Source organism: Otolemur garnettii, unplaced genomic scaffold, assembly GCF_000181295.1.
Source record: "Otolemur garnettii isolate 467f Iridium unplaced genomic scaffold, OtoGar3 scaffold00075, whole genome shotgun sequence".
Lineage (NCBI taxonomy): Eukaryota > Metazoa > Chordata > Mammalia > Primates > Galagidae > Otolemur > Otolemur garnettii.
In genome coordinates, this window is record NW_003852470.1 from 1164795 (window position 1) to 1185263 (window position 20469).

Consider the following 20469-nt stretch of genomic DNA (forward strand, 5'->3'; position numbering starts at 1 on the left):
GTGAGGACCAGCAGCTGCCACTGTACTGGGGGGAAGCCTGGGCCCAGATCCTTCTCCACTCGACGTGAGGACTCTGTGAGGACCAGCAGGTGCTGCTGTGCTGGGCAGCCACGCCTCACTCACACTGTACTGTGCGCATCACGTCTTTGAAGGAAACCCATCAGGGAAAAGGACTCAGAAGTACAAGCATGGACACTGAGTTGGACGTCACTGGGATAAAGTTATGGGGCACTGCAGGCCGTCCTGCTGCTCAGACCCCAGGAAAAGAACCTCACCCTGTCGTCCATCCTTGGCACTAAGTCCAGATGTTTCCAAGGCCAGGCCTGGACATGGCTTCCCTTGGGGCAGACAGGGCATGTCCACCACCCTCTAACCCTGGCCCCTTGCCTGCCCTTTTGCACTTGCTGAACTTCGCTCTTGTTGCTGGACTCATTGTACCCCTTGCAGGCTCTGCTCCCTACACCTGCCACCACCAGTGGACATGGGCCTGGTTGGAGGCTTGTGATGTTGGACCTGCCATGATCGCTGTTGAGGCAGAGGTGTGGGAAGGCTTGGCTTGGAGCTGGGGCAGGAAGGAGGGGTGAGCAGGGAGCTCTAGGTCTGTGCCCACCCACGGAGCTTCCTTTGGCATGTCCAGGAAGAAGTGGTGGTTTGCTTAGCCCTCAGGAACATCAGGTGCACACATGGTGGCCCTGTTGTATTGTAGTGCTCCCTCCTGAGGTTAGGGCTGTGGGAGCAGATTTCCTGGAGTCCCCATCATGTCTATCACCTCTGAGGGCCAGCTGCCTCCCTCCCTGGGGCTGGGGCATCCTCCAGAGAGTGGAAGAACAAGGCGGACTTGAGGTTCTCTCTGAAGGACTCGTAGGAGTGACACACCCAGCCGTGTTCCCTGATGGGGAGGGAGCTTGCTGGCCTGCCTGTGCTGGCATGGGCAGCAAGCAGCTCTGAATTGGAGGCTCCCATTATCTGCCAGGTTTCTCCTGCAGACAGACAGTGCCAGAGGGATCAAGTGGCCAGGGACCCAGCCCTCAGGGCTCCTGACTGGGCAAGGGGCAGTGGAGGAGCCCTGGCCCATCTCCATTATGTTTCCAAGACTTGGGTAATGTCAGAATGGTGATGCAGACTCCACAGCCAGGTAAAGGTTTGGTCATTGCTCATTTCCTGCAAAACAACCATGTGATTTGTTAGTCTTCAAATACGGACTTTCCATCAAAAGTATATACAGATTTCTGTGCGGAGAAGTCTGAAATAAAGTGGCACACTTACCATGAGATGGAATTTAAAATAGCAACTCTCCTTCACAGTCAGGCGTTGCTTCTGTGTCTCCACGGTTAGGTTCGGAGCAGCGTTTGACTAGGACGCCACCTTACCATCGTATGAGCCCGGCTCTGGGCTCACCATCAACCACTTCCCAGCCCCTGGATAACAGGAATCATCCCCTCCACCCATCCCACAACTGGGATGAACAGGGCCACTGTCCTATCCTGTGTCCAGTGTGGTGACACACAGGTGTCTGCGCACGGCCCCTCTGTAGGTCCCGTTTCCAGCCTGGACACTGCACAGAGGCTCTATTCATCGTATAAACCTTTAGATGCACCACGTGCCTCTAGCAACTCAGAGATCTTAAAACATAAGTGAACAGAGCCCAGCGTCTTGCCAGAAGTGGCCCTGGAGTGACAAGCACAGCTGACAGGATGGGCGTGGCCAGCATGCCGTGGGCTTCCACGCACCAACGGTCCTCACTCACTGTCCTCGCTCCCTTCACAGGACATGTTGAGCATGCTGGGCCGGGCTCGGTGCCGTGTGGTGGTTTGCTTAACCTCTTGGATGGCAGCTGTGGTCACCCTGCCTGGATCTGCCAGGAGCCTGAGCCAGCACCCAGAGGCCTTTCAGAATGACCAATTTCCTCTCTTGGCTGGAAGCTGCTACCTGGTTGGGGTCTGGTAATGAACATGGGAAATACCACCAGATCCTCCATCGATTGACTTATTTGGAAGCGATTGGGAGGCTCAGTAGAGAGTGCCTGGTTTTTGGTGAGGTTTGAGAACATATACAAGGGATTAACTGACAGTAAATACCCAAGGGAGAAATGAGGAAGAATTGATGGAGGCCAGAACGGGGCAGGCAGGCAAAGTCTTGGTGAAGCAGTGACACAGAGGGAAGGAAAGAAAGAGCCCACGGAGCAAATGGGGCAGCCGCTGGGATCCACGCAGAGGGCCTGTGCAAAGGCACTGGGGCTGGTTCAGGGTGGCAGTGCTGGAGTCCCCAAGGGGGGTGGAGGGATGATGCCAGCGGGTCTGGGCCCTGGATGGCATGCTGGCCACTGCACGAGGACACCGGCTGTTCTGAGAATAAGGAGAGCCTTTGAGCACATGGGGCATGATGCAGGTCCCTTTCGAAAGGCCGACTTTGAAGGTATCAGTGGAGCCTGGGGGGCTCGGTGTGGCCCGTGATTGCCTGGCAGATTGGATGTGGGGTGAGAGGTGGAGAGAAGTCAGAAATGGTGCCTGGGCTTCTGGCCAGAGCAGCTGGAGTAGCTGCCCTTGGCTGCGGCTGTGGGATGGGTGGTAGAGACCAGGAGCCGGTGGCTCCTGTTCTGGCTGTAGACACTGTGTGTGTTTGCTCAGGCTGTCTGTGTGGCTCACACAATAGACATTTCTTCTCTCTCAGCTCTAGAGGAGGGAAGTTTGAGACCGAGGTGCTGGCAGGGCCGAATCCTCCTGAGACCTTGGGCTGTGGACCAGCTGGTGCGGAGTTGTCCCCTGCTTCTCCGTGACCTCATCTTTCCCTGTAGGGATGCTGTCCAGCCTCATGGCCTTATTTTATCCTAACCACCTTCTTAAAGATCTTCCAAGGGTTGGATGCGGTGGCTCATGCCTATCAGCCTAGCACTTTGGGAGGCTGAGGTGGGAGAGGTGCCAAAGGCCAGGAATTCAAGACCAGCCTGGACAACATAGCAGGACCATATCTACAAAAAATGAAAAAAAATTATCCAGGCCCAATGGCTATGCCTGTAGTCCCAGGTACTGGGAAGGTGGAGACAGGAGGATTGCTGGACCCTAGGCACTCAAGGCTGCAGTGAGCTATGTCCAAATCACTGTGCTGCAGCCTGAGCTATAGAGCCAGACCATGTCTCAGGCAAAAAGGAATTTTGGGTGGGAAACATTGAGGCCCATGAGTGATGATGAGGCTGTGGTCTGTGCAGCATTGCTGAGCTGAGGCAGGTCCAGGCCATTGCCTGGGACTGGAAGGAGCCATGGTGCTGACCAGTGCTCCGCACACCCACCAGGCCTCCACGTGCACAGCCGCTGCGGGGAGTGCAGAGAGCAGACGGCAGGTCCCTCCTCCAGAAGTGCTGGTCAGAAGGTGCGGGGTGTGGGGGGCAGAGGCCTGGAGCAAGTGCCCCCAGGTCTCTCTGACGTATGGTTGGGCCAGTGTAGGGAAATGCTGCCATGGTCTGGGGGCTGGATTGGTGGCTGCGGGCCTTGCCTTGAGGATGCCCCCAGCTCTCCCAGCCTGGCAGGGCTTCGCAGCTGCACTCAGACATGTGTGGCTGCACCCTCCCCCCCAGCACCGTGTGGGCTGAGATCTAGCTGGCCAATGATGGAAGGCACCTCTATATGTGAGGCCTGTGGGCAGGCAGGGGCTGGGTGTGGGGTCCCTCAGATGCCCAGGAGGCAGGGTATTGTTCACACTGGTGTGGGGACACACAGCTGGGGGCTCCCAGGAATGGCCTGGCCTTTGCACTGTAACTCTGGGTTGTCCCTGCTGCTCTTGCCCAGCTCTTCCCGGGCTGCTGGTTTTCTCCCTGTAGGTGCCAGGGGCCAGGACCTATCTCTAGGGCCACCTGCCTCACAGATGACCATGGTGGCCACTGTCACGTGGAAGCTGATGCTGGACAGCAGGGTTCCCACCCATGGGCTGTGGGCCAGTCCAGACTGCTGGAAGACCCAGCTGCAGAGCCGCCATGTCCCCATCTGTAAAATAGAGCCACAGCATCTGCATCTCTGGGCTGCTTTGGGAACCATCCTCCCACCAAGGAGGACCCACCCTGGCAGCGGCTTAGGACTCCCTCCCTCGGGACGAAACTGCTGCTCTGATTGATGATAGGCGAGACCTTGCCCTATCAGCCGTCCCTTGTAGTCCCTCGTCTGGGGGCCGGGCTGCCTCTTGGTCCTGCCTCTGTCTCAGGTGTAGGTGGGTCCTTTCCAGGTGAGCTGAGAGGGCCACTGCTGTGGGGAGGAGCCTCACTGTGGCCCCAGAGGGAGCATTACTGAGTCCAAGGGTGATCAGTGTAGTGATTAGTGGGGTGATGGGTGGGATTGCTGTGTCCCTGCTGGTTACAGACTGGGGAAGGGGGAGGGCTCCCCAGGTGAGTCCATGCACAGGCAGCACCAGCTAGCAGGCTCGCTGGTTCTCACCTGGAGGCACTGGGCACTGGGCCTGATCATGCAAAGAGACTGTGTGTAAGTGCCCTGGGGTTGCCGGGACACAGGCCCACACTTGGGCTTGTTTACTATCTGGATTGTGGCCCAGAGTCCCAGGGGGACCCAAGGTGTCAGGGCCACATTTTCTCCAGAGGCTACAAGGGAGGAATTGTTCTTGCCTCTTCCAGTTTCTTGGGGGCCCCTTCCTCCACCCTCAGTCAGCAGCTCAGCATCTGGCTTTGGTCATCATGTCACCTTCCCTAGGATTGGAATCTTCCTTTGCCTCCCTTTTCCGAGGACAGCTGTGATCACACTTGGGGCCACCTGGATAACATAGGACAATCTCCTCTTCTCTGCCAAGTCCATTTTGCCACATAAGGTGACACATTCACAGGTTCCAGGGTCTGGAGCCTGGCCATCTTTGTAGCCATCATCTAGCTGACCACAGGCCATGTAGGGCAGGCTCTCTGAGCCCCTCCCGCTCACATGGGTGCTGCCCCCAATCACCTGCTGGGTCAAGGGGCCTATGGCTTGAACGGTCACTGTTCCCAGACCCGCAGCAGTCCAAGGGATCAGTGTATAAACACCTGGGGGTTCCCAGGAGGCCATGGGAGCAGTCGGGTGAGGGAGCCTTGGGGGTCACCCACCTCTGCAAAGTGAGGCAGATCCCAAATGCTCCCAGGTGGAGTGTTGGAGCAGCCTGGGATCTGACTGTTGGCCAACATATAGGCGTGAGACTGTCCTCTCATTGTCAGCTGGAAGAGCTTCATGTGGTTGGGAACAGATCAGTCTATTAGCCCCCCGAGGCCCAGCAGGCAGCCCAAGGAGGAGGCAGCATCTCTGAGCAGAGCAGTGGTAGTGGCACATGGCTGTTGGGCTTGCCTCTGCATGCCCTCCCCAGTCCTTTGCTGGTAGCTGGCAGGGCTGGGAAGCAGCCCCAAGTGCTGAGGGCAGCAGCATCTCCGTGCTGCACCCTGCCCCCCTGTCTCAGGAGTTGAAGGGATCCCTGTGTGGGATCCCTGCCCCAGGCAGGGTATGCCTCTCAGATTAGCCCAAGTGCACAATAAGCCCACATGAAGAGACCCTCGCGCAGGACTCTGTGCCCTACCTTTGTGTGTGCACACCCCACAAGCACACAGGGACATGCACGCAATGCATACATGCACAGGCACAGGCACAAAGCTGCACCTGTATGCACATGTGTGTACACAGACACATGCACGCACACAGACACAGGCACAGACACAGGAACAGACACAGAGCTGCACCTGTGCGCACACGTGTGTACACAGACACATGCACACAGTGCATACGTGCACAGACACAGAGCTGCACCTGTGCACACATGTGTGTACACAGACACATGCGCACAGTGCATACATGCACAGAAACAGGCACAGACACAGAGCTGCACCCGTACGCACATGTGTGTACACAGACACATGTGCACAGTGCATACATGCACAGACACAGGCACAGACACAGAGCTGCACCCGTACGCACATGTGTGTACACAGACACATGCACAGACACAAGCACAGGCAGAGCTGCACGTGTGTGTACACGGACACATGCATGCAACACACACTGCACGCACAGACACAGAGCTACCCTGTGGGCACATGTGTGTATACATGTATACACAGACACACACAGATGGGCATAGAGCTACCCCCACAGGCACATGCACACACAGGTGTGATTTGAGGTAAAGCAAAGGCTCCAGAATAAGAGTGAACTCTGTGCTGCCTGAGCACCTTGCTTCTAAAGGGGGCTGATCCCTGGTGTGCCTGCTTCATTCTGCCCACCCTGAGCCCAGGCCACTCACATCACAGGGTGTGTGGGCAAGCCTGGGTGTGTGCTGGAGGGAGTTGCTCAGGCTGCTGTGTGACCAGCTGGCCTGGTGTTGGGCAGCCCCACTGCAGCAGGGCAGGGGCCTGAGCTCTCAATGCTCAGGAACAAGAAGCAGAGATGGCTGCAGCCCCTCGTTGCTTGTCCCACAGCCCCCACCCACTCACTGCGCCCCAGGCCCCAAGGCTGGGTCGGAAGTCCACTGGTCTGACCCCTGGATTACTGGCTGAGCCTCCTGTGGTGCCCGTGCCCCCACAATCACATCTGGCTAACTCGCCTCCCCGGATCCTCTCTGGCATCAGTAGTCCCTCCCTGCTGGCCCTCCCTGCACCCACCATAGTTCAGCCCCTTGCTTTTGGCTTGTTTCACCTTCTACTTGGGCACAGGGGGTAGAAGCTTGTCCTGGGGACCAGGGTCAGGTCTTGCTGGTGCTGTCTGGTGGCTGTGACCGTGAGCAGGTCACCTTTCCTCCCTGAGTCTCAGTCACCTGGTATCAGAGGTAAACATCTTTTTCCTGATGTACAGATTAGACACTTGACACCCTCCCTCTACAAAATATCTGTGATGTGTATTTTCTGTATTTCTATCGAACTATGATTGAAGCCAAGGATGCAGATCTGAGCCCAGCTGAGGTGCAGAGCATCGCCATCCTTCTGGAATGTTCCCTGTTCTGGGCAGCTCCTCCGTCCCCAGAGGCCAACACTGATGCTGTTTCCGTCACCGTGGTTAGTGTTGCCTGCGTAGCTTACATAACAGGAACCACACAGGACTTGCTCTTTTGAATCAGGCCTCTTCATTCTAGAGATTCTTCCATGTCATTTCCTATTAGTACTTTGTTCCTTTTTAAAAACCACTGAGTAGATGTCCATTGTACGAATATAACATGATTTCCTTATTTATTCTCCTGTCGGTGGACGTTTGGGTGGTTTCCAGTATTTGGCTGTCAGGAATAAGGTTGTAGAGAGAACGCCCCTGTGCAGACATCTGTTTTATTTCTTGTGGGTAAATATCTGGGAACAGGACTGCTGGGTTGTGGAGCAAGTGAGTGTTTAACTTCCTAAGAAACTGCCACAGAGCTTTCCTGGGTGGCCGTGCCATGGTCACCAGTGCGCGTGACTGTTGGTCTCACTGGCTGTTCTGGGGGTGGCAGGACCGTGCTGGCTTTAATTGCATTTCTTTGGTGACGCCACCGTGCAGCATCTCTCATCTGCTGTCTGGCCTTTGTGAACCCTCCTTTGCCAAGTGTATGTCCAGGCCCTTTGTCTATTTTTTTAATTGGCTATTTGCCATTGTATTATTGATTTGTAGGAGCTTTTCGTTTGTTTTTTAATATACTCCGGCTGCTTGTGACTGATTCCAAAAGACTTCCATGAGAAGGGGTTGCTCTGGCCAGGAGCTGGGCAGTTGGAGGGCACAGCTGGACCTTCACAGAGCTGGGGGGGGGGTCTGACCTTGCATCTCAGTATCGCTGTCCTTGCTGGCTGCTCAGTCCAGGAGGCTCCCCTGAGTGCAGTGAGGGTCGCACAGCTCCTCTGGCTGTGTTCTGCCCTCCTGACATGGTGAACACATTCCCTATAAATCCAGCATCCCAGGCCTGGCTCTTAGCAGACTCGTGTGCTTGGGGGCTATTGTTGGGGGGTCCCAGGCCAGCAGAGCTGTGCTGCCTGCTGCTCCGCCCAGGCTGTCCCTGCCCATGGCAGCTCCCAGTGCCTCTCTGCTGCTGTGACACAGCCATGGGCCACGCTGTGCCACTGTCCTCCATCCTTTTGTGAAACTAGGCTGAGTATAACGAATACACAGGTTTGATGGGTGGGGCTTGAATTTTTATGAATTCATTATTATTAATTTTTAGTTTTTTAAACCCAGGACAATCTTTATTAATTTTATAAATTGTTACGCTATAGGAAGCTGAAATACGTGGAAAGAGAAGCCGCCCACTTTATCAATCACAGTCCAGTGCACTGGGAACTCTGCAGTACCTATGAAAGGTAGTAGCTTCTGAATGTCCAGTCCCTCTGCGCTCACAGCGGTCAGCACAAACCGCTGCCTGAAGGAGGATGTGTCTCTTGGTGGGGAAGGTCAGTCACGTAGAAGCCCTGCTCTTCTATTGGCCGGTGGACTGTGATGTACTTGGAAGCCAGCCTTGTCCTCCGGACCACGTATCTCTCTGTGAATTCACTCTTGTCCAGTTGCTCTTTGCCTTCTGTGGTCAGGAAGCAGTTAATGAAGGTGAGGGCATAACTGTAGAGGTTGTGACTGTCTTCTTTGTACCTGTAGGGCAGCCAGAGCCCTGAGGTGTAGAAGTCTTCCAGGTACTTGTCCCACTGGTCCATCAGTCCGTACATGTTGGGCTGTAGTAATGGGAAGCTTATGCTCTGCTCCGACCCTGAGTCATCACGCTGGACACCATGCTTGTTGTAATTATACACAACTCCATTTGTGTTAGTTATTCCAACATGAAGATCAGACCTCCCAGCATGCTCCCTCGAATTTTTATGAATTTAATGTAGTTTAATGTCTTTGCTAAAATAAAAGAGTTGGAATAAAGTATCTTAACTATTCACATGACCTTTTTTTTTTTTTTAACCTCTTCTATCAAGACAAATGCCCACCCATCAGCTTATACCTGTCTGATGGCCCCAGCACGCTGGCTTTGGGGTGATAGTAGGTCCCATGAGTGTCCGGCCTGGAATTGCCTGCTGGTTCTAGGTGTCTGGACACTGCATGGGGCAGGGGTGTGAGCTGGAGGTCAGAGCCGCCCTCCAGAGCCCGCTGAACTTCGCACACTTGTGCACCTGGGCCATGTTTGTTCTCCTGTGGGGTCGAGGCACCAGAACAGACAGGAGCGTGGGGGCCGGGCTGCCCCCTTTTCTCTGTGGCAATTTAGGAAATAGCTCCTCTGCCCAGATGGTGGTCGGGGCTATAGGCCATTGCCATAGGGTGATGGGCTGTCCTCTCACCCAGGACCTGTTGTGGACGGCATGGGGCGGGGGACGGCGTCTGGCTCTGCTGCAACCTGCCTCTGGCCAGGGGTGGGGGAGAATGGGCCCCTCATTTTCTCCCCAGAGATTCTCCCTGAGAGGAGCTGTGGCCAAGGTCAGGTTTTCATGCCTCTGAGCCAGCCTGGAGGTGTCCGATTTCCCCAGGGCCTGAACTGAGGGGTGGCAGAGCTGTGTGGGCTGACAGCTGGCTGGAGCACCCTGAGAGGATAGAGGGGTGTCCTCGGTGTCCTCGGGCTGTGCCAGGCCTTGGCTGCATTGGGAGGCCTCAGGCACCACTGTGGTGTTTAGGCTTGACTTCTGTGGGGCCTTTCTCTCCCCTGCTTGCCCCACATTACCCCCTCCATACGGTTGATACTGGTCCCCTGAGCCCTGCAAAGGTGGGGACCTTGGGCCCAGGGCCTAGCTATAAGGAAGCCATGTTTTCCCACTGGTCTCTGATGGCACCCGGGGGTAGGCCCCAGCAGAGAAGAGACCCTTGGGATAATATGGTCCCCAGGTGAGGGGCTGTAGAGCAGGCCCTCGTGGCAATGTCCAGGACTGGCCAGTGGGGGCCGGTGTCCTAGGAAGGCAGCCATGTGTCTGGTAGAAGAGTGTGGGGGCTGCTGGGTTTCCCATCATACAGGAGTTGGTGGAGGCTGAGGGGTGGCTGCCTGCCCCTCCCATGTCACTGGTCTTACCTATGCCATGTCCTCGTGCAACAATGAGGGGCCATTGTCCTGACCCATGATTGAGCGCTGGGGGCAGCTTTGGTGGGTCTGCCTATGGCTGAGGCTGTTAGGAGCCAGTTGCTGTGTCTGAACAGGGGGGCCTGAGGCTGTGTCCTCCAGCTGAGAGGTTATTTCTGGGGACGGCTGTGACGCGGGCTCCCAAGCCTTGTGACTCCCTCCGCACAGCACCAGGATTTTGCCTGGACTTTTTCCCCTGAACCAAACTTAACGCAGTTTGTGTTTGTGACATGATGGGCTGTGATCTGCCCTTGGTCTGGAGCCCACCTTGAAGATTCACCAGTTACATGAAACCATGGCAACCCCCTGCCGAGAGAAGCCTGGGGTAGACTGAGCCTGGTCATGATGGCTGCCACCCAGGAGGGGCTGTGCTCCCAGATGGGAGGGGGGGCATTCCTCCTGACCTGGGCAGGGAGGCTGCAGTGGGGACAGGGGGTGAAGGTGGCATTTACTCCTAGCAGTGCTGTAGCCAAGTTGGTGGCCTTTCCAGGCCTTGTGGGTTTGGGAGGCTTTGGGGGTGTGGGTCTCGCTGTGCCCCGCCGTGAACCTGGAGTTCAGGTGAGCAAGGGGCCTCTCTAGGCCTTGGCACAGGTCAGTTTATGCACACACACAAATGTGCACACATGTGCTTGTGGAACACACATACGTGTACAGATGTGCATACATGAAAGTGCACACATGTAGTACCGGTGCACACACATGCAATACACAAATGTAAACACATGTGCACAAACAACTATGCAGTACTAACACATACCTATGCATACACATGTGTATACGTGTGGCGTACCCATACCCTGGAGCTAAGGGCACCTTCCAGAGCCCCCTGCCCTCTGCAGTGTGCACCCTCTGTCTGCCTAGCCCCCCGTGCCTCATGGGCTTTCTGGACCCCCCTGCACACACACTCTAGCTCCATGTCCCTTGGGACCTGCTCCAGGCCTCCTCCTCCAGGAAGCTTTCTTTGACTCTCTGGCCCTTACTCCCTGGCACTGTCTAGAGTTCATCCTGTACCCCACCCCATTTCCCCTCTGGTGCCTCTGAGCGGAGGCTGGTAGGTACACAGGGTTGTGTGGAGAGGCAGGTCAGTGGCCCTCATGTACTTTGGAGAATAGTGTGGGTGCTGCCCTGATTTACGAGGATGTCTCCTCACGAGTAGAGCAAGGCCTCCACATTTACATTTTGAAAAGAGGCCCTCAGAGCAATTAGTCTTCAAATAGCAACGGTTTTCTTCTGGGCTCAAATACATAAGGATGGGTTTGGGAGGCAGTGCTGTTGCCAATTACCCACAGCTGCCTGGTGTGTGGCAAAGACAGGTCAGCTTTGCCTGGTGAGGTTACTGTTGGACCTACCTTGCCAGGTGAAACGGATCCAGAGGCCCAGAAGCCTGCCCCAGAGGGCTTGAGCAGGAGGACCCCAGGCTGGGTGTTAGCAGCACTGGGGGTGCTGCACAGAAACCCCCTTGGAGCGGAGTCCTGCTTCCATCCCCCAGAGCTGTCCCATTTTCCTACCCACCCAGGGTTTCCATGCATAGGTGAGGGGCTGAGTGATGCCCCGAGGGGGTCCATGCCCTGATCTTGGAGCCTGGAGTCACCTTACATGGCAGGGTACTCTACAGATGTGACCTGGATTGTCTGGGTGGTCTCTAAATGTAGTCACAGCCGTTCATGGTGCCCTGTGAAGAGTCTGGTTGGAGGACATGCCCGAGGGGAGTCAGGGGAGGGATGTGAAGATGCTGCCTGCTGGCGTCTGGGACAGAGGAAGAGCCCAGGAACCAAGGGAGCCACAGCTTCTAGAAGACGGAACAGGAAAGTGACAATCTCCCTTAGAGCCCTGTACTGGACCCAGCCCCACTGCCTTGGTCCTTCTGTGCTGGTACCATTCTTGAGGTTGGGGAGTCCAGGATCAAGGCACCAGCAGATCCTATGTCTGCTGAGGACCAGCTTCTTGGTTCACAGTGGCCATCTTCTCACTGTGTCCTCACTTGGTACAAGGGGCCTCTGTGACAAGGTACTGATCCCACTGATGAGGGCATCACTCCAGCACCTCCCAGAGGCTCCTCCTCCTGACAGTCCCTTCTGGGTTAGGATTTCAACACTGGATGTTGGGGGGACACAGTCATTCAGCCATTGCACCTCCCAGTGCCCTGATTTCAGTGTGATGGCACTCACATTTCCTGACTTCTAACCCCGAACTAGGAGACACATCGATGCTCTTCTTAGCCACCAGTCTGTGGTCGTTTGTCACAGGCGCCACAGGAAATGAGCACGTGTGGGAATAGTGGGGATGCCCAGGGTGCATGTTTGTGGTAGCAGAGCTGGGAGCAGCCAGCACACAGTGGAAGCTGGAAAAGGCAGTGTACCCAGGACAGAGCCTGAGCAGACACTGAGAAGAGTGGGGCTCAGCACACACTGATGTGGGGAACTTGCCCCACGAAGTCGGGGTAGAGGTGTGTGGGTGCTCGGGTCTGTTGGATGTGTCCTTGTGCTGGGTGGGGGGTTTCCAGGGGCCACTGCTGTGTCCTCGTTGTTGTCCGTATGTGTCACTGTCTCATCACCCTTTTGCAGATGGTGGGAGGAGGTCGAGGGGTGCAGTGCATGGCATCCCCCAGCTGCTGCAGTCCACTGGGGAAGAGCTGTGTGCTGCCTGGGAGGGGCCACATGGCTCTTCTGTCCTCAGGCCTGAGGTTGGATGGGAAGAGTCCTCAGGCTGGCTTACCCCCCACCCTGTGCAGCCTTCACACGGTGCCCTGTGCTGGGCTCAAGACAGGGACTCTTCAGATCCCACACTGTGGCCCCCACCTCCTCTGCAGGCCATTCCCAGCTACGCAGGAGAATGCACTATGGACTTCAAGGTCATGCCACAGTCTGAGGCTCCGACTGACCTGTTCTGGTGTGTGTTTCTGGCCTGTGTCCTGCCCTGTGGCTGGGACTCCCCTTCTGGGAGTGAAGGGGGGGTTTCTTGGGCCACGCTGGGTGTGGGGGGCCCTTGAGTGGGCTTGATGGCTTCAAGTTCGGCAGCTGCTGGATTAGGGATGGGGGTGGTCTTCACAACTTTCAGGGCCACGGAGGTTGCTGGTTTGGGAGCCAGGGCTGGGTCTGGGTCTGACGGAGGACAGGAGAGGTTGGGGCGGTGCAGGGCGGGTGGCTCAGCTGGGGTCCGGCTCAGGCTCTCACCTGTGCATGCAGGCCTGGGAGCTTAGAATTGCCTGGGGTCACCCTAGTGATGCTCACAGAGCATGAGGGTGTCTGTGTGTGAGGTATGGGGTTTGGTGTGTGAGCAAGCACATGTGTTGTGTGTGAACAGGTGTGAGCCTGCATAAGTGCGGTGTGATGCTGTGTAAGCGTGTGTGTGTGTGTGTGAGCAGGTGCAAGTGTGCATGAACGTGTGTGAGTGTGTGCAGTGAGCACCTGTGTGTGAGTGCAGTGTGATGCTGTGTGAACGTGTGTGAGTGTGTGTGTGAGCAGGTGCAAGTGTGCACGAACGTGTGTGAGTGTGTGTGGTAAGTACCTGTGTGTGAGTGCGGTGTGATGCTGTGTAAGCGTGTGTGAGTGTGTGTGAGCAGGTGCAAGTGTGCATGAACATGTGTGTGTGTGGTGAGCACCTGTGTGTGAGTGTGGTGTGATGCTGTGTAAGCGTGTGTGAGTGTGTGCGTGTGGGTGAGCACCTGTGTGTGTGAGCAGGTGCAAGTGTGCATGAACATGTGTGTGTGTGGTGAGCACCTGTGTGTGTGTGGTGTGATGCTGTGTGAACGTGTGTGAGTGTGTGCGGTGCGCACCTGTGTGTGAGTGTGGTGTGATGCTGTGTGAACGTGTGTGAGTATGTGCGTGTGAGTGGGCACCTGTGCATGTGGTGGGTGCCATCCGTGCGATCCGTGTGCACACCATCGTGCTCACTGCACACACACCTCCACATGTGGGCTCTGTGTGTTGCCATAGTAACTTACTGAGCACTAGAAGCCCCTAGGGACATGGGGGCTTCAGTGTGGCGAGTCCCTGGAGGCCAGGGCGGCATGGGGAGGTGGTCGGCCCATAGGGGCAGGTGGGGGGCCGGGCATTGCAGATGTGGGGCTGTGCAGGACCCCGTGTGTCTGAGGTCTGCAGCCCTCCCCTTGCCACCTGGGCAGGCACAGATCTGGGTCAATGCCCTGGGAGGGTTGGACAAGCATCTGTGGAGGTTGGTTTGGGGACCTTTGCCAGCCGCATCTATCCCAGGGACCAATGGTCAGTGTTGGGGGGTGTCATCCATCCCAGGCTGCCTCTTGGTGCCAGCTCTCCAGAGACACCTGGGCTGGTCTCTCTTCTGTCACTCAGAGGCTGTCCCCTGAGCTGTGGAGACTGAGTTGGCCTCCAGGGAGGACCCAGGGACTCTGGCTGGGTGTGATAGCCACTGAGGTCCCACAGCCCAAAGCAGGAAGGAGGCCATGGCCGGGTGTGTTCTGAGCAGGAGGGCTCTGCAGTGGGGACGCAATGTGGGATGTGACTGATTACCCTGCTATGCCTGATGCTATGGGCAGAGAATGGGTCACCAGGGTGTGCAGCCCAGCAGGGCCGTGAGGATTGCTTCTAGGACCCTGAGGAGGTAGGAACTGGGCAGCTTTGCTCCGGCTATGACCTGGGCCACGCTCCGGCTGTGACCTGGGCCACCCCTAGGCCCCTCCACAGGCCTATGGGTGGTGATTGTAGGGCACCTCAACCCTGAGATCTCTCCATCCCAGCTGGGGGGGCCCCTGTGTAGCACTGGGAGTTGGCTCTGCCCAGGACCCCAGGAAGGCCCTCCTGAGCCATAAACCCTGCTTGTGTGCTATGGAGTGAATGCTTTTAATTGAAGTGAATATTTTCTAACCATTAGCATTTTTAGGATAAAATTCCTTCACAGAGAAATAGCTTTTTCTCAGTCCCAGGTCTGGGCATGAGGTTTCATGTTGCAGAACAGGCCACTGTGCCAGGCCTGCAGGTATGTGGTCTCCTAGAAGGGGCAGTAGAGAGACATGTATGTCCACAGGCAGTGAGTGGCCCTTATCAAGGACCTACCTGGACATCTTGATGTTGGCTATGTGGACCGCAGGGTGTCCAGATCCCCTGGAGGACCGGCCTAAGGAGGCTGCACCTGCCCCCTGCCCTGCCCTCCAGGACAGAGCCCATCTGAGCACATCCTGAGGACAGCATGGCATCCCACCCCTAGCAGGCAGCCTGGGAGGGGCTTCCCTGGCTACGTCCAGGCCCTCCCTTTTAGAAAAAGGGAGGCTGGAGGGCGTCTGCACACAGATGACAGTTCTAGGGAAGGCAATCTCTGAGTTTGTGCCAGTGCTAATGGGTGTGAAGATGGGATTTCTGTTCCCGCTGTGCCGGCAGACATGGCACAGCTTCCCTACTGACTGAGGGGACAGGCGGCTACCTCTTTTCTAGGTCAGAGCAGGATGGCCTCCCTGGGTGGGGGTGTTGGGGCTGCTCCTCAGGAGCCCCGGGGAGTGTGCAGCCGGGGCTGTCCCATAGCAGCTGAGCAGGAGGGGAGTAACATAGTGGTGCTCACACATCTTTTTCCCACAGGACACCAGGGGCCGACAAGGCCTTCCTGCAGTCATCCCCAAGGATGCCAGGCCCCCCCCTTCCATAGCAGGGCCTGGGATTTGGGCAAGGCTAGCTGGACCTTGGCCTCCTTGGTGCTGTAGGCAGTGGGGCAGACATGGTTTCCCTGTGGGCTACACGTGACAAGCCGTGGAAGCTGAGCGTTTACACACAGGTGCACAGGAGCCCCCAGCTCCAGCCTCAGGTCCAGGCCTGACATCTGTTTTACTAGGTCTTGAGAACATCCTCAGAGCCACTTATGGGTCCCCCAGGGCAGGGCCTCAGCTCTGGGCCCCTCCTGGTATCTGAAGAGGGCCCTGGAGGGTGATGGGCTTGGTGGGCCGTGGTGGTATCAGCCCTGGCCTCCTGTCATTGGCTCACCGGCAGGACCCTGCCACCCCTCCTCATGGCCCTGCGGTGCAGCCTGCCACTCTGGTCCCACCGTCGGCCCCACAGTGAGCCTCGTGCCCTCTGGTTTTTGGGAAGCCTCCCCGCCTGCACCTCTTCCTATTAGCTTCATGGTATCCAGCCCACCTAGGTCCACCCCACCTTCCTGGCCCTAAAAGCCCATGAATAACCAGTGCCTGGCCTGAGGGCCTTGGCTGTCCAGGCATCACTCTGTCCTCTGTGGGCCTGGCCTTGAGCAGCTGGACCACTCTGGGTGGCCTGGGCTCAGGCATCTCTGTCCACAGTGCACAGGGGTGGGGGAGCTGCTGTGGGGTGGTCCCTGTGGTCCAGGTGGGCTGAGCCACAGCCAGCCCAGAGATGCTGCATTGATCTGTCGGTTGCCGTAATCAGTAATTTATGAAGGTTCCCCCGTTGTCTGAGGTTGGCAGTAGTAAGCACCAGGTACAGTACAGATGGTTTAGATGGGGCAGAACTGGGCTAAACAGTGGCAGTCTGGGGAGTTGCCACTGAACATGTTTTATGGGTGGAAACTTTTACTGTAAGTGGGGGGGGAGGTGGCAAGGATACTGCCCTAGGGTCCAACTTGGGTGGGTAGGTACCTGGCTCTGGGCACATTCCTGGGCAGGAGGACAAGATTGTTCTGGAGCTGAGGGGCCTAGAGACCTCAGCTCTGCCCTGACTGGTGCCACTTCTCAGCTGTGTCTGCTTTGTGGAAAAGGAGGAGAGACCTCTGCTTCTGAGATTGAGCCTGGGCACAGGGTGTGTCCCGGGTGTGACGCCCGGCTGCTGTCCCCATGGCCTAAACGGGCAGCTACACCCTGGAGATTCAGGTGACTGCCGGGGATGCAAGAAGCTTTATGGGGGTAATGGCTGCAGCTCCGTGACCACAGGGTCTGCACACCTGCCCTGATGGGGGGAGGTGGCCAGGGAGTTCTGCCAGATTCATGATGCTTGGCCAAGGCATGACCTTGAGGCATCAAGCTCCCTTAGGACAGAGGAGTCTGGGCACAGGCCACCACCTGCTTCCTTGCTCATGGCATTTGACCTTCCTATCCCAGGACCTCAAGATGTCCTCAGAGGCCAGGGAAATGGTTGGTTTGGGCCCCAGCAAGAGGGTCAACGATCTGACTATCTCTGGGATCCTGTCTGACTACCTCTCTAGTCCATAGCTGGACTCTGCTGCTCAATGCTCCCACCTAGGAAGTAGGAGCGTCCCTCCCTCTCCAGCTGTTCCAAGTGCCCTGCTGGGGCTCATTTCTTGTCTGTAACGGCCAGGCCCCTCTCAGCCTGCCAGGTCTTTGCTCCCCAGCAGGCCTGTGGAGAGAAGAACAAGGTTCAGGTTTACACAGGTGGGCCAGTGGGGCCCCAGGAGACAGGGGAGGCCCCGTTGCATGAAGGAGGTGTTGGACAGTTTCAACTCCTCTGCAGCCTGGTGTCCCCTGAATCTGGAGCCCTGTGTGCCAGGCCTGGTTCCCTAAGGCTAGAGCCTTACGTGCCAGGGTCCCCTGGAGTAGGCGTGACTTACTTCCCAGGGCTGCACAGTTCTGCAGAGCTCAGGGTCTTAGAGCCCCAGGGGGTGGTTTTCCTCATCAGGAGTTTTCTGGGTCACGTGATATATGTCAAAACCTAACCTCTGAATGAATTTGCAACTTGGGCCCTTGAATTTACTGCCACAGCTTCTCACATAATCCCTGCTTCTAGAATGGCCTTCTCCTGTGGGTGAAAGGGCGGTTCTCCCCAGGTTGCTCTGAGGTCAGGGTCTCCTGGACACCTGGATGGGCAGGCAGGGCTGTGGCCATGGGCAGCTCTCCTTCCACCCAGCATTCACTTCCTGGGCCTCCGGAGGCATCACATAGGCCTGGGCGTCAGGGGCAGAGCTGTCTCTCCAGGTCTGCAGAGGAAGCCTTCTAGGGTAGGTGCATTGTGCTGAGGTGACAATAGCTGTGACTCACGGAGCTCTGCAGAACATCTATTTTTACTCTTCAGGGCCCATCTTCTCTTTGCTGTCCTCCTTGGGGGCATTTTCTTGTCAGTTTTAGTAAAAGCCCTAACTTATGAGGAGACTGTGTTTTAACCAGAAATCTCACTGGTTTATGGTGTCCCTGAGACTGCCGGTTATTAGGAGCATTCTTCCTATGCCCACAACAGGCTGGATGCAGGGGCCAGTGCAAGGCAAGGGTGGGTCTCAGCCAGGCCACACACAAAGAGCAGATTCTCATCTTTGTCTAAGAAGAAAAGGTGTCAGGTTGTCCCCAGTGCTTTTGCCTTGGATTTGCTGGTGACAGCACGGAAGCTGATAGTCGGCTTTCATGTGGCTTGTTTCAGACCACGGTGTGGCACTGACCCTCTCGCTCTGATCCCTCCTGCTCCCAGGGCCTGTAGGACCCACAGATGCCCGGGAACAACCCGACATGCACAGGGCTCCTGTCCCCAAACATGCATGTTCTCGCATGTTGCCACAGCTGGCAGAGCCCCAGAAACCCTGAAGGATTTGCCACTGGAGCAGCACTGACCACTCTGGAAAAGAGCCCCTTGTCTTTGATTTGGTGCTTTTGTTTCGTTTTTTGCTCCTGGCAAAGCCTGGATGTGAGATGAGCAGCTTTTTCCATACGCAGGTGACCCCCTTGGAAGCCTCAGCCCTTCCTGCCCACCAGGCCCCAGCTGGGAGCCTGCCTGTCATAGCGAGACTTCAGTCGGCTGTGTGCTTCTGCCTGGGCCTCCCACGCCTGCCTCGCAGACTCCCTGTCACCCTTGGGCGGGTGTTTGCTTCTTCTGGGAAGTCTGCCTGTACTCCTGTTTGGCTAGTCTGGGCCACACATCTCCCTCTCGGGATGACCCTGCAGGGCCTTCCTAGGGACCATCTCCCCTGCCCAGGGTTTAACGAGACCACTGACCTTTGCCTAGAAGTGGCTCTGACCTCTAGGTCGCAGCTGGAAAGTTGAGTGGAAACCTGAAAAGCACCCCCAGCCACCCCTTACAGATGCAGACTGGAGATTCAGTGTTGGGGGCATTTTAGAAACTAGCTACGGGTATTGCAGTGGTATCTGTAGACTCCGCTCAGGGCAAGGGCAGCGTTTGCAGGACAACTTTCAGCCCATCAACTGATTATAAAATTGCTGCCTGCAAAGCCCAGACGGCCGCTGTGACTAGTGGAGTTCCTTCTCTGCATGGCCCCATCGAGGGCCTGAACAAGAGCCAATGTCTCCTTTAGGAGCCAGAAATGGGGCTGAGAGCCTCGGTGGGCACGTGGCAGGGCCCAGGGTGGTGTGGGGACCTGGTGAGTTGCTCACAGCAGGCACTGGGAGCAGGGCCGGAAGCAGCAGCAGGGTCTGGGCTGTCCTTTAATCCCAGGCAGGGTCAAGGATGGTCAAGGATTGCGCCAACAGCGGCAGGTGCCCTCTCCTCCCAGGGCTGCAGGGCAGTTCTGATCACCTGGACGGCCTGCCCCTTGTCTCAGGTTTAGAACAGAGCAGAAGGCACCTGGAAGGGACAGCAAAGTCCTGATAGCCCAGTGTGGATTAACATCCACAGATCACAGTTACAACCGGGGAGCTTCCCTCTCGAGGGGCGTGACAATTAGAAAAGCTGATATGATCAGCGATGGTGACATCTGCAGTTTCAGGCAGGCCTGTGGATCACCTGGCACACTCCTAGACCACGCCGGGTCACTGACACAGCCACATCTGTGCCTCACCCCCCATTATTAATCCTGGGGCCATTTGTGGGCCCCCCAGTCTATGCAGTGAACCCAGCACGGCAAAGGTCCCCATTTCTTGGAGACACAGACAGGGTGCCATGGGGCTACTCCCGAGGTCCTAGCTGGGATCTGGACGTGGCTTCTGTGTACACAGCTTCCCTGAGACCCCCAGGCCCGCCTGTCAGAAGGCTACACTGGTTGAAGAAAACTTGATGGTGGCTTGGGGTGGCGAGGGCTGAAGCTGTGTCCAGTGTGGTGCTCAGGTGCTGTGTAGCTAGTTCACACCCCGTCCCTTCTGTTTGCTGGCACACGCCCCCACCCTGAACATCCTGAGATGAGGGTGTGGCCCAGCCCCGAAGCCCTATGTCTGGCTGGACTCAGCCTCCAACCACCCCGTCTGGCCCTCTCCAGGATGAGGGGCCCCTGGGAAGCCTGCAGGGGCTGCAGGTGGGGGCTGGTCTTGGATGGGAGCTGTGTGACCTTCAGCCACATTACCTGGAATTCCTCTGATTTTTTCCACAGTGAACTTTGACCACTTCCAGATTCTGCGGGCCATCGGGAAGGGCAGCTTCGGCAAGGTAAGGCTGTGCCTCTGAGGACAGGGCTGGCTATGGCAGGACAGTGGCATTTGGACAGTCATTGCCTGGGCCCAGGGGCTCCCTTTCCCCTGGGGAGGCGCAGCCTCATCTGGGCAGCTCTGGGTGTGCCAGCAGGGTGTAGGTGCCCCTCCCACAGGGCCAACAGGGTGTAGGTGCCCCTCCCACAGGGCCAACAGGGTGTAGGTGCCCCTCCCAC

General features: G+C 56.8%; 1 protein-coding gene across 1 annotated transcript in view; it reads left to right on the plus strand.

Moving 5' to 3' along the window:
• Positions 1-20469, plus strand: part of STK32C (serine/threonine kinase 32C) — a 79845-nt gene that overhangs the window by 23172 nt on the left and 36204 nt on the right. The window contains exon 2 of the mRNA XM_003794050.1: positions 20197-20252. Coding sequence (XP_003794098.1) covers positions 20197-20252 — 56 coding nt within the window. The remainder of the gene's footprint in view (positions 1-20196; positions 20253-20469) is intronic.